Here is a 14403-nt window from a genome sequence, read left to right on the forward strand (position 1 = left end):
TTTTGAGAACTATGTCTAACAGTCTTTTTTAAGGCCCCACCATCTAGCTCTAACATTCAATGTGTTAAGGTTCCTTTCAGCTTCAATATATTATGACCAAAAAGCTCTCCTGTGTTCACTCATTTTGTATTCAGGCACGAAAAAAGCAAAATCTAGAGAAATAACTAGCACTGGTCTGAGATAAGCCTAACTCTTTTCAAATAATTCCTTAAAATAATAATTCATTTACGTAGTGAATTTTGCATTTGCAAAGCACTTCACACATATTATCTCATTCAGGCCTTACAACAGCCCTACAAGTTGAGTATTACAAAAAATGTTATCCTTTTTAAATTAAGGTAAACTGAGGTTTAGTTTATTCAGGTGACATGACCATGCATACATATTTAAAATACCAGAGGGAGGATTTTAACTCCCTGACTCCAATTCCAGGCATCTATTAATATATGATGCTCCTGCTTAGTGAGACATAACTCCTAGGCATAATTCATGGGGCACAGAGACATCTCTCAAACAGCCTGCTAACATATTAATCAGCAGTTAAAGAAAGCACTTATAACATTTGGGGGGAGTTCAAGAATACTGACATAGTTAATTTTATAACACCTTTAAACTTTTTCCATGAACATACAGACCCGAAAAAAGCATTGCAGACCAATTGGAGGGGAATTACCAAGTAGTTTCTCAAGACAAACTATTCCCAAAGTAGCTGTCTACCACGTCTGAAAACTGTAGCAGAAACTAGACTTTAATCACCCTTGCAACAGCAGGGATGGTTCCTTCAGCACTGTGGACAGCTCTTAGCACGTTGCTTTCATTGAAGTTGGAAGCTGGAAATACAAATTGACACATGGCAGCAATGGCTGTCCTGAACCTCTAACTACCCAATTCTGATGACCACTAGAAAATGTCCTATTGGCAGGGTTACATTGCTGCAGTGAGCAACTTGCACGTGGTGGCATATTTAGAACAGAGAGTGGGACAGCAAGAAGGACAGGAAACCTTCATAAGATCACAGATTTTTGGAGCCAGAAGGGGTCTTAAAGATCATCTCGTCCAACCTCTCGTCTTATAGATGAGGAAACTGAAACCCATAATGATTAGAGAATTTTCCCAAGGTCACACAGGAAGTAAATGGCATAAGTAGAGTTGGAACCTAAATCCTCTGACTCCAAATCCATTGTTCTTTCCACTGTACTATGCTGACTCTCTATTGGTTTTATTTTAGGCTGGTTATCTTATGGTAGGGGGAGGGAAATCAGCTAGTCACAACATTTTTTTTTTCTATGTGGGAAAATGTATACAAAACACTGCGCAGGAAATGAAGATAACACCTTTATTGTCATAACTGTTCACATTTCTATGCTACTTTAAGGTTTCAAAAAAAAAACCCTGCAAAAGTAGGTAGTGCATATATTATTTTCCACATTTTTTAGGTGAGGAAACTGAGGCACATAGATGTGAAGTTACTTTTCCAGGGTCACAGCTAATAAATGTTGGATAGAAAATTTTAGCTAAAATATTCTGGCACCAAGTTTAGTTCACTTTGTGTTACAGGGTCCTGGTCTTGAGAAGCTTGTGGTCTAAATTATTTTCAGGTGCATAGCTTGCTGAGTTCTTATCTATTACCTTTTGTATACTATCCCCTCAGTTTGCGAGTTCATGGTGAAGCCAGGATCCTGTTCAGGATTGTTTTCTGTGTCACATTTGACTTGGGGTAGGTTGGGTGAATAATGCCCCAAATTTTTCATACTATCTGAAGCTCTGAACTCACTTCTTACATCTCAATCATCTCTGTAGCAAGCAATAAAATGTTATAGAGCAGGAGGATGGTGTGTGAGATAAGCTGGCAAGCCTATCCCCTAGGGAGCCATGTATGACTGAAGCAGAGAGAATTTCCTTCTCTTTGAATATCTGAGTCTGCCATCCTCTGATGAATGAGCCTCCTGGATTCTTGGAGGGACATGCTTCTTCATTGACAAGTCAGCAATGCTATGTCCTTGAAAAGCAAAGGGCAATTACAAGCAACTGTGACTGTACCCTTAGAAATAAGGCCTTGTATGCCAGAGAATTTCTTTTGGGGAATGCCTAAAAGTAGCCACCTCCCTTGTAAATGCAGTACCTCAGTTTCTTTATTATGGATTAGGCGGTAGAAAATGCCTATCCTAAGTATAATGAATTCATTATACTTGAAGTTTAGAGGGCCTATATTAAAAAAAAAAAACAGCTTTGTCACTTGTATGACCTTGAACAGGTCACTTCATCTCCTTAAAGCTCAGTTTTATAGTTTGGAAACTAGAGTTAAGAATACTAATACTACCAGAGAGGTTGCAAAGAAAACACATAAGCTGAAATGCACTATAAAATGTCAATTATTATTACATCAATGATTCAAAGATCTATGACTATCAGTATGCATGCATTTTCTACCAGTGGAGATGCCAACCACTCATTACTTTAGCAAATGCTCTTTGTAAACTGGTGTGTGTGTGTGTGTGTGTGTGTGTGTGTGTTTACACAGTATGGTGTCCAACTTTATGGTAATGACTTTTCCTCAGATAAGAGAGAACCAATCCATTATTGCTTCACACTCAAAGCTTTTAATTTTGTTAAACCTATAGATTTAGAATTGGAAAGGATTTGAGAGGTCATCTAATCTAACCCCTCTTAGCAATGAAGGAACTGAAGCTAAGAGATGCTAAGTGACTTACCCAATGTCACATAGGTAAGATATAGCAAAGCTAGCATTTGAACCCAGTTTCCTCAATTCCAAACCAATCACTGCAGAATAAGAGTCAGAAGAATTCACAGCACTCCTTCTAGGTATAATTCTCTGAATATCTTGATAATGATGATGCATATGATAAAAACAACAGCAACCAACAAGGAACATTTACATTGCACCTAGTGTTTTCCAGGCACTGTGCTATGCTGAGCTCTTTATACAAATTACCTCATTTGATTGGCACAACTAGCCCAGGAGGTAGGTACTATTATTATCCCCAATCTGTCAATGACAAAATTGAGGCAGAGAGAGGCTAAATGACTTGCCCAGAGTCTTTCTGATTCCAGGCCCATCACTCTATCCACTGGGTTGCCTAGCTGCCAAGATGACATTTTGGGAGGGAGATGAGAAAGGAAGGAGAGGATAATGCCCTCTCTGGACACACATGTGCCAATACAGTTTGATTTTACATTACTGAGTCATGTTTTTTACCAGGACTGAGTTGTAACAGAGTCTGAATAGCAGTGTCGTATAGAGAAACAAAGCATTATACTTAGTGTCAAAATTCCAGGGTCACTCAGCTAGAACGAGCCTGAGGCTAGATTTAAACTCAGGTCTTTGTGATTCCAGGCCTGGTGCTCTATCCAGTAGTGTCAGAAACACCTGAGTTCAAATGTGGCCTCAGGTACTTTCTAGTTGTGTGACCTTGGACAAGTTATTTAACCCAGTTGACTTCAGTTTTCTCATCTATAAAATGAACTGACAAAGAAAATAGCAAACCACTTTAGTATCTTTGCCAAGAAAACTCCAAATGGGGGTCACTAAGAATCAGACATGACCCAACTACAACAACAAATTTTTACATATCTTCTTATGTACCATTTCACTTTTATCTTTATATTGTCAGCCCCTAACTCAGCAGCGCATGACATGTAGGTGATTAATAAATGTTTATTAACTGATTAAATCATATGAGGCTATAATCCTTCATTCATCATTTTTCCTTTCTTTCAGTTCAAAGGAAGACTCAGGGGTAGACAAGTATATAGCTACCTGTAGTGTAATGGGAAACTCAGTAACGGATACTTTTTCTATAACTTTCTTTTCCTAAATGCACAGATTTTGAAACATCAGAGTCAGATTACAAGGCCACATGCTTTTAAGGATAAAGTTCCTACTCTTCATGGCATAAAGGAACTAATTTCATTTTAAACCATATTGCATGTGTTGGTAACACACAGAGGAGCACAATTCTACACCCATGCCTTGACAGTAAGAACATTTTGCCTTGGCTCTGCCTTTGATCAATAACATCAAGAAATTTGATCTCTAAACACTTGATCACCAAAGACCTCAGATTTTTGTCTCTGACTTAGAGCTAAAGTTGGGATTCATAGGATCATTGGATTTTGAAGAAATGCCTATAAGCTAGGTCAGGAGTTCTTAATATTTTTGTGTCATGGATTCCTTTTGCAGTCCGCTGAAATCTATGGACCCTTCTTAGTGATTTTAAATGCATAAAATACAATACATAGTATTACAAAGAAAACCAATCATATTTAATTTGTCAAAGTATTTTTTTAAATAATTAAGTTCATGAACCCCAGGTTAAAAACCTCTCATCCTAGACTAACCCCTATGTTTTATAGAAAAGAGAACTGAAGGCCAAAAAAGTGATATGATTTATCCAAGGTCACAAAGGTACTAGGTAACAGACGCAGGATTCAGTTCACCTGACTCCAAATCTATATCTCTTTCTATGAAACATTGCTGCCTTCTAACAGGATTCCCATCTGTCAGCTTGTTTTCTGACCCTGAACTTCCTTCCTGGTTCTATCTCTATCTCTTGCCTGATAGTAACAGAATCTACTCATTGCCAAGACCTTAAGCAGTGCCATTAGCCTCGGGTATCAAGGACAAATAAAAGGCATATATTTGTCTGAGCTCTGTTATACTAACATGAGCAGTTTTCTCCCTCCAGCCACCCTGGGGCACCGAATGGTTTATTTGAAGGTCTGTTTGGTTTTTTGGTTTTATTTTTTTCTTTTAATTTTATTTTTGTACCATGCTACATAATTATACAGCTCCTTTGGAACATTTTGTCGTCTGGGAGATTTTCTTACAGAAAGTCTAAAGAGCGTAGGCAAGTAGGAACTTGGCCAAGATCTGCACAGAGCTATATTTATACATATGCAAAGAGGAATAAATAAATTAAGTAAGCAAGCAGATACAAAATAGGAATTTTCTCCCAAGGCATGGACTTAGTTGCTTTCACATCCCTCTTCTTATGGGACAGGAAGGCCTTTTATAGATGTGATTTCTCCTCTAGGCCCACTTTGTAAAATGAAGGGGCTAGCAAGATCTGGCAATCAACTGTAAATCAACCAATTAATCAAAAAATGTATCTATTAAGTGTATTCTGTGTGAAGAATATTGAGATAGATGGTAAGAGAGAGGCAAAGTTTCACTTTGACCTTGTCCTTGTCCTCAAAGAACTCATAGTCTAATAAATTTGCTAGACAAATCCCAGGCAAACTTAGTTTTTAAAGATTATTTCGAGATATAATGTAAAGAGATTCAGGCTTGTGGAGTTAGAAGGGATAGATTTGAGTCCAGGACCTAGAACACAAAGTCCATAAGCACTTATGAAATACCTACCATGTGCTAGGTGCTGTGTGCAAATCACTAGGGATATAAAAAAAGGCAAAAACAGTGTCTACCTTCGAGGAACTCAATTTAAAGAAGAAAACATGCAATCAACTTATAAAAAACAAATTTTTCTCCTTCCCTCCTTCTCTCTCTCTCTCTCTCTCTCTCTCCTCTCTCCTTCCATAAATTAAAGATAATCATAGGTAATCTATCCAAGAGAGAGGTCATGAGTATAACTAGCAGCCACTTATTAGTTGTAGTATAGGGAAGGCACTTGACTTCTCTGAAATTCATTTTCCAACCACTATAACAGGAATACTTTGCATTGCCTAGATCAGAAGATGGCTGCAAGGACTAAATGGCAATGTCTGTGAAGTACTTTGAAATCTAAAGGTGCTATATTAAGAGAATTATAATGCAGTGTGGTACAGTAGAAAGAACCATGGACGGGGAGCTACCCAACCTAGGCTCTAGCCCTGACTTTCCCAGTGGCCACTTTGGAGCTCTTGGCTCTGACTTCAGCTAATTCTAACTTCTTCAAGTGGGAGATCACTCTTCTGCCCTCTTGCTGTCTCTCTAACTTAACAAAACCAAGTCTTCTGATGCAAATGTCTCACAGGCACCTCTAAATGGGATTCGCTGTTTTGATGAAAGAGTTTATCTCAAGTGCAAGTAATATTACATTGCTAATAGACCTCTTTCAAAGCCTTGTAATATTAATGCTGGTTTTGAAGAGTTCTTAATTTTTCATTCTTTTTTAGCATTCCTTAGAAAGGGCTAATTCGTTCCTGTATTTACAGATAAGCTCTCTTAGGTACAGATCCCTTCCATTCCCTCCTACCCTCACTGACACTCTCTCTATGAATGTATATATGTGTGTGTATATATGTGTGTGTGTGTGTGTGTGTGTGTGTGTGTGTGTGTGTGTGTGTGTATACACAGACACATACACTTACTCAATGCATTCAAACTGTTTCATCATGTGGTTTGAAGGGCCATTTGAGGTAAAGTCCAACTAAGGTAGAGTGACTAAGTCTTGTTTCAGGGCACTCAAATTTGAATAGTTCTAACAATATAGGAAGAAAAAAAAGCCCTAAGCTTAGCACTTGATTAGAAGGTATGGTTAGTTAAAACATGGTGCTAACAGATGGCTAGTAGCTCACATGCTTCACATGCTGACTGGCTCCCTATACCCCCAATGGCTCTTTGGCCAGTAGCTGGAGAGGGTTGTGTAGACTGAGATCTCTAACGCATCTTCAGTTGAAATTGTCTTAAAAACTGATATAAGGGCATATTCTGTGTCACTTAAATCACTAGTTAAAATTCTGATCTGCACTATGATGTACATATACAATTCCACTATGTATGTATATATGTACATATATACATATATATGTATGTGTATATGTACATATGCATATGTACATATACACACATCTGTGTGATCTGTGTGTGTGTATACGTACATACATACATACATAGTGGAATTACTATATAACAGAGAGGAAGTAGACTTGCCTTTGAGTCCTGGCTCTGCTACATACTGAGTGACCTTGGGCAAATAACTTCCTTTCTCTGTACTTCAGTTTACCTATCTGTAGCACAAAGCCACAAACTTGGGAAATCTGAAGTTCCTATTTAGGGATATGATATGATATGATCATTCATAGATGGGAACATCTGTGGAAGCCTACTCAGTCCCACTGAACAACAAAGAAGGTTTTAAAAAGCATTGGCAAACACAAAAATTCTTTTGTATGCAGGCTTGCAGAACTGTGCCTATGCATAATTTACATACCACTGCCCTGCAGTCACTTAAGTTGAAGAAGGACTGCCATAAATTTAGGTCTGCATATGGTAATTTATTTCTTATTTATTTTGCTGATTGACTGCTAGGGGCCCAAGATCTCCCCAAGCTACTGCAAGTGCTCCAGTAAGGAAGAAGTGCAGGTGTGGCAGAAGTAGGAAAGATAAAAAATGACTGGAATCTGAATCAGAAGATTGCGTTTGTTTCCGAAATAATAATAATTATAATTATAATAGTTAACATTTATGTAGTGTGTATTATGTGTCAGGAACTGTAATAAGGGCTTTGCAACCATTACTTCAATTGATCTTTACACCAATCTTGGTGGGTAGGTGCTATTATTCCTTTTTTATAGAAGAAGAAACTGAGGCAAAGACAGGTTAATTGACTTGCCCAGTGTCACACAGCTAGTAAAGGTATGAATCTGAATTTGAACTCAGGTCTTTCTGACTTCAGGCCCAGTGCTCTATCCATTGAACCGTCTATCTGTTTTGCTGGTCCCCCTTACTAACTCCAACATATTTAGGGGTATGTGACCATAGGCAAATGACAGTCTACCTGCCTCAATTTTCCCCATTTTAAAATGGGCACAATGATATTTGATATTTAATAACAATAAACTATTCAGAACTACTTTAATAATAGCAGCTAACATATATTCGGTACTTTAAGATTCGCAAAATGTTCTGTAATATCATACTACTTGAGTTTCACAACAATTCTGGGAAGTAAGTGGTTTCTTTATCCCCATTTTACGAGGAAACAAGCTAAGAGAGGCTAAGTGACTTGTCCAAGTCCGCATAACTAGTAAGTGTCTGAGGCTATATATGAACTTAGGTCTTTCTGACAGCAGTTCCAGCACTCCATCTACTGCTACATAGGAAGGGGATTGATTGAATGTGGGAAATTACATTGTGTTTTTAATGTATTCTCTTATCCAAAGACCCATCTTTCAAATGTAAATATACTCCCAGTGATGCTTATGGTTGGGAATCTGGGAAACAAAATCTCTGGGCAATCAAAGTTACTGGTGAGTAGAAGGGCAACGAGGACTTTCATGATGAGAGCAGATAGGATGAAGACTATTTCTGAGGATGTGCTTTTATGCACAAGAAAGGCTTAAGGAATATCACTGAGCACATATGATCAGCAAAGGAGATCTAGAAGTCATATGGCAAGAGTGACAGATAATACATGGAGACCCTAAGTACTCCATTGGTACCTGTGAAATCTAGAGATTCAGATGAAGGCTTCCAGCATGCTCATTATTATAGATTCTTTGGGGGTGAGAATCTCTAGAAGAACACAGGGCATACATAGATTAGGATCTGCATCAAAGGAAGGAATGTCAACATTGATGAGATCATTATTATATTATATAATTAATAATCAGATAAAGGAAGAAAAGAGGATTAGGAAGGACAAATGCACAACAAAATGTCCATTACACTGAGTGTGGGGAAAAGAATGAGCTATTCTGCTTAATTTAATTTCCTGGCCTAACTGATAATGAGTCCTCACATCCCTTCTGTTTTAACCCCTATGGATGAAAATTACTTTTGCATATTTTAGGTTACTTAACCTACTGGGTCTCCCTTAGTATTTTTTGTTGTTGTTTTTGGTAAAATGAGAAGGTTATGCTAACTGTCCCATGAGATCTCTTCCTAATTTAGAACCATAATCCTATTATGTCAATTTCTTGTTGTAGTGAATAATAAGAATAAAGTCCCTCTCATTTGTAAAGTGCTTTACAATTTAAGAAATATTTCACATACTTTGTCACATTTGATCTGCATAATATCCTGGGAAGTAAACAGGGTAGACACTCCCATTTTTCAGACAGAGATACTGAGACTAATTGACAATAAATGATATTCATATTCCCACAATTTAATAAGTCATAGTCAGGTCTTTGGACTACTGTTCCAGCGTTCCTTCTACTCTATCACCTAGCCCAGTAAAGTCAAAGAACCATAACTAATCTTTCTTTGCTCCTTGAGGATCCTGTGGGGACACAGTGTCATCATTGTGCACGTTAATGACAACTGCCTAGGGCTACAGATGAAGATGGAAAGGATGCAGGAGACCAAGAAGAAGGTGTGCTGGGTTCAGGACTTGGAAAAAAGCCTGCTCTTAAATCTCTGATGTTCCCTTTATCCATCCCTTTCTTTAAATTACTTTGACAGCTCCTCTTCACCTTTCCCCTGGACAATTACAACAAATTTCTAATTGGGCTCCCTTCGTCTAGTCTCAACTTTTTCATCTGATCCTTCATACTCCTGTCTGAGTCATCTTCCTAGGTATAATCCTGTCATTTCCCAACTCAAGAACTTTATTTGGTTCTCCATTGCCCATAGGAGAAAATGCAAACTCAAAGCCTTAGCAATAGTAATAACTAGCATTTACAAAGTGACTTAAAGTTTGCAAAGGTTTCTTTTCTTTTTTTTAAGTGTGTGTGTATGTTAGATACTTTTATTATTTCCATTTTATAACTGAGGAAACTGAGGATGAGAGAGTAAGTTGCTCAGGCTCACACTAAATATCTGAAGCACCTTTGAACGTTCATTTGACTCAGGACCAACACTCTACCCAAAGCATCATCTGGTTGCCTACGGTAACTGGCAAGCTAGTCTAGCACTTAAGGTCTTTCACAATTTTGTTCTAATCTACCTTTTCCTCCTTTTATTCCCTGAGGTCATCCCCTTCACAAATTCAATATTCTAGAAAAATGAAGCTATGCAATGCTCCCTAATCTCACTCTGTCTTCTGCTTCTCTCATTAGACTACCAAGGGTGGGGAACCTACAGCCTTGAGGCTTTATGTGGCCATCTAGGTCTTCACATTTGGCTCTTTGACTGAATCCAGACTTTGCAGAACAAATCCCCTTAATGAAAGGATTTGTTCTGTAAAACTCGGACTCAGTCAAAAAACCGCACCTGAAAAACTAGAAGGCCACATGTGGCCTTGAGGCCACAGTTTCCCCATCTCTGGTCACCAAACCATGCCTTTTCTATAGACTTTTTTCCAAACCCAAGTGTGTCTCTTTTTGAAAGTCTTCTCTTCTATCAAAACCTATAAACTTAGGTGAGAGAAAGCCATATGTAATAGATGGGGAGTTTGATTCCTGCTTTATAATCATTAACTTGTGAGATACTGGAAAAAAATTACTTAACTTCAGTTTTCTCATCTGTAAAATAAAAATAATACTACCTTTTTTCGAAGGGTTAAGTGACTTGCTCTAGGTCACATAGCTAGAAAGTGTCAAGTGCCTGAGGTTAGATTTGAACTCAGGTCCTCCTGATTCCGGGGTTGTTGCTCTACTCACTGCACTACCTAGCAGCTCCTAATAATAATCTTTACACGACCTAAAAAATACAATGGAACCCTTCAAACATTACAAAAATAAATTGTTTTTATTGTCCCCACCCTAGCTAGATAGTTAAAAGCAATCTCTTCCTTCCCCCATTTTTCTCTCCTCTCTGTCAGACCTTTAATGTACACTTAATGTTTTCAAGCCTTATATTCTCTTTATTTCTGTGAATGTACTTCTTCCTTACTATACTATATATACTCCCCTGCATGATAAAGCTTAGAGGTAGAGAGTCTCTTAAAGATACATTTAATCTAGCCACCAGTTCATCTCTCTTGAGCTCTCCAAATGCTAGCGCCCTCTGCTTTCACACTGGATCCTCAGAGCTCCCTAAATAGCTTCCATTTCTTTATATGTGTACACATTGCATCTCTTCAGTGGAAGACACTGAGGAGAGGGCTTCATATCCCCATCACAGTGCCTGGCACATGCTATGCACTTAAATTCTTCTTTACTTTAACTGAATAATACTAAGACCAAATTCACACAATGTATAAATGGCACAGATCGGTAACTGAGACCTTATGACTTGACATGGTACAGAAGAAAGAACAATGACTCGAGCCAAAACACCCGAGTTCTAGTCCAATTCGGATTATTAGGGAAATCACATGACCTCCCTGGCTTCAGTTTCCCCATATGTAAAATGAAGAATTTGAATAGTTGACTTCTAAGGTATCTTCAGACTCTAGAACTATGATCCTATGGACCTATGAATTTCAGAGTTCTTTCAAATCTGTCGTTATTCAGTTGCTTCAGTCATGTCTAACTCTTCATGATCCCATTTGGGGTTTTCTTGGCAAAGATAATAAAGTAGTTTACCATTTCCTTCTCCAGCTCATTTTACAGAAGAGGGAACTGAGGCAAAAAAGAGTTAAATGACTTTCCCAGGGTTACACAGCTAATTAGTATCTGAAGCCACATTTGAACTCAGGTCTTGCTGACTTCAGGCCTAGCAGTTTATCCATGGTACCATCTAGCTGCCCTTCTTTCAAATTAGAGCAGTTCTACTGCCCAAAAGGCAAGGCATTTTTATCTTTATATCCTAGTATCTAAAACACAAAATGAATATAATAATTAGTTTTAAACTGAACTGGATTATTTTAAGATTTGCGATAGTACAGAATGTCCAGTGAAGAAAAAAAAAAGTTTTGCTAAGTAAATGTCTTAAGTAATTACGTTTCTGCTAATCATTTTAAAAAATGAAAATCATCTCTCTTTGTAAGTCACATCATTTCAATTTAAGAAGTATTTATAAATACCCTACTATGTGTTAGATTTGTAGAATGCTCAGGGGACACAGTCAATATAGGAAGGAAGATGTACTAACAAAAGCTATAAGAAAAGGCTTCTTATAACAGGTAACACTTGAATTGAGCTTTGAAAGGAGCTATGAATTCCAGTCAGTAGAGGTGAGGAGAGAGCATTCCAGGAATGTGATACAGCCTATTCAACAACAAGGACTTTGAGATGTAATGTCATGCAAGAGAAATACCTTCTAGGCCAACATAGTTGGAATATAGAGTATAATAAAAAAAATAATGTGAAATCTATCTAGCCAAATCAGTTGGATTTAGAGGGAAGGGCTTTAGGGGACAATTAGAGGAGTTTTTATTTCATCCTAAAGGCAACAGCAGCCACTAAAGTTTTTTTTTTTTTGAATAAGGGAGTAACTTGGTCAAAACTGTACTCTAAGATTATAAATTTGACAGCTATGCAGAAAATAGATTATTTTGTAGCAATAATGGAGATCATTATCTCTTGGCAAAAACACTCACCCACAAAACATGAAGATGGTGCTGGAAGAGGCATCATAGGGCAGAGGTAGAGTCTGCTGGAGACAAAGCTGTTCACAGCCCCCATTGAAACCATCTGAACAATCAATCCCTTTGGAATAGTCATAACAGCCAGTACCATCTTTCATAGGTCTCAGCTCTTCTGGGCACTGAAAGAAGAAAGAAGAATATTGGAGATTGGGGACATAAAAAGGTTCCTCCATAACTTCATTGAGTATTAGAAATAAGAGAAACCAAAAAGCACAGAGTATTAATATATAAATCATCGAATTAAAAGAAACTTTAAAAACAGAACATTGCAACACAAGAATATCAGAATTTGCCATATTTTTAGGATGTAGAACATTAAAATTAGAAGAAACCTTCGATATCACCTAATCTGTTAGTCACCCAATCAACTGATCAAACCAACATTTTTATAAAGCACATATTATATACCAGGAATTGCTAGGGATAAAATGACAAAAAAAATGGAATAGTCTTTGCCCTGAAGCAGCTTGTGTACTATTGAGGAAGACAATTTGTACATACAAAAATATACAAAATAAATACAAGGTGATTTCTTGAACACAGGGCACTAGATGCAGAATGGAAGAAGAAATGTTTTGTGTTCCTTGGGAAGAGTTTTGAAAACAAAGGATTTAAAGGGTCAGAGCTTAGGTGGATGTGTATTTTAGGCAAGTGGAACAATAAGCACAAATTAATAGAGATGAGAGATGCATTATTTTAAATGAGGAAACAGGTCTAGAGACAAGAAATGACCTTTCCAAATGAATACATTTGAGAAGTGGTAAATTCACCATACAGTATATTCTTTACTTTGGAAGGACAGTCATGAATGAACTGCCTTCCACAACCTGGAAAATGAAAGGGGTGGGGGAGGCCCAGAAACTACTTATTCCTAGATGAAAGAACAGTTTTTATTGTAAAAAAAAAATCAAAGGATATAATAAAACAACAAGAACATGTCAAATTTATATTTTTGGTATAGTTGGTACATCTGCCCTCTACCAGCAAGTCACCCCTTTCAGTGTATGGAGCATGAGGAATATAAAATGTATCATTTCAAATGTGAGGAAACTTTTCATTACAAATGCCAAGCATGCATGCTAAGCAATTAAAGAAACATTCAGCTCAAATCCTGCCTCTTCCAGGAAGCCTCCCCTGCCTAGCATCACTGACAGTTATTTTTCCTGCTTCAGTACTTCCATAGCTCATGTTGTCTAAGGCAAAAAAAAAAAAGACTGAAATTTTCCAGGTTATATGGCAAGAGGAGGGTTGTCCCCCAGGAGTTAAAGGATGCCTCCATTGTCCACCTTTATAGAAGTAAAGGGAATAGATTGTCCTGTGACAATCACAAGGGGTTGTGTATGACTCTCTTAGTCATAGCTGGCAAGATTCTTGCTAGAGTCCTCTTTAATAGGCTGATCCTTCACCTGGAAGATGGTTATCTACCTGAGAGCCAGTGTGGCTTCAGAAAGGGCCGAGGATATGGTGTTTGCTGCCTGACAAGTCCAGGAGAAATGTCAGGCGCAGAACAGAGGTCTGTATACAATGTTTGTAGATCTGATCAAGGCCTTTGACACTGTTAGTCATGAAGGTTTATGGAAAATTATGTCAAAGTCTGGTTACGCAGAGAAGTACTTCAGTATTGTACATCAATTGCAGGATGGCATGTTTTCCCAGGTTCTGAATAGTGGACAATGCTCTCATGACTTCCCAGTCATGAATGGAGTGAACCAGGGCTGTGTGCTTGCTCCCATGCTTTTTGGCATGATGTTTTCAGTCATATTGTCAAATTCTTTCAATGAGAATGAACATGGTATCAAGGTCAACTACCTTGATGGTAGTTGATGGTATTGTTGGTAAGTTCTTCAGTTTGAAAAGGCTACAAGCCAAGACCAAAGTGGAGGGAGTACTGGTGCATGATTTTCTGTTCACAGATGATTGTGCACTCAATGCAGCCTCTGAAGCTGAGATGTAACAAAGTATGGATCAATTCTCTTCTGCCTATGCTAATTTTGGCCTAATAATTAACACCAAGAAAACACAGATA

At 37.8% G+C, this 14403-nt stretch overlaps 1 protein-coding gene across 1 annotated transcript in view; it reads right to left on the reverse strand.

Moving 5' to 3' along the window:
* Nucleotides 1-14403, reverse strand: part of ASTN2 (astrotactin 2) — a 1124306-nt gene that overhangs the window by 503017 nt on the left and 606886 nt on the right. The window contains exon 12 of the mRNA XM_072631748.1: nt 12330-12496. Within this exon, the coding sequence (XP_072487849.1) occupies nt 12330-12496 (167 nt within the window). The remainder of the gene's footprint in view (nt 1-12329; nt 12497-14403) is intronic.

This window comes from Notamacropus eugenii, chromosome 1 (assembly GCF_028372415.1).
Source record: "Notamacropus eugenii isolate mMacEug1 chromosome 1, mMacEug1.pri_v2, whole genome shotgun sequence".
Classification (NCBI taxonomy): domain Eukaryota; kingdom Metazoa; phylum Chordata; class Mammalia; order Diprotodontia; family Macropodidae; genus Notamacropus; species Notamacropus eugenii.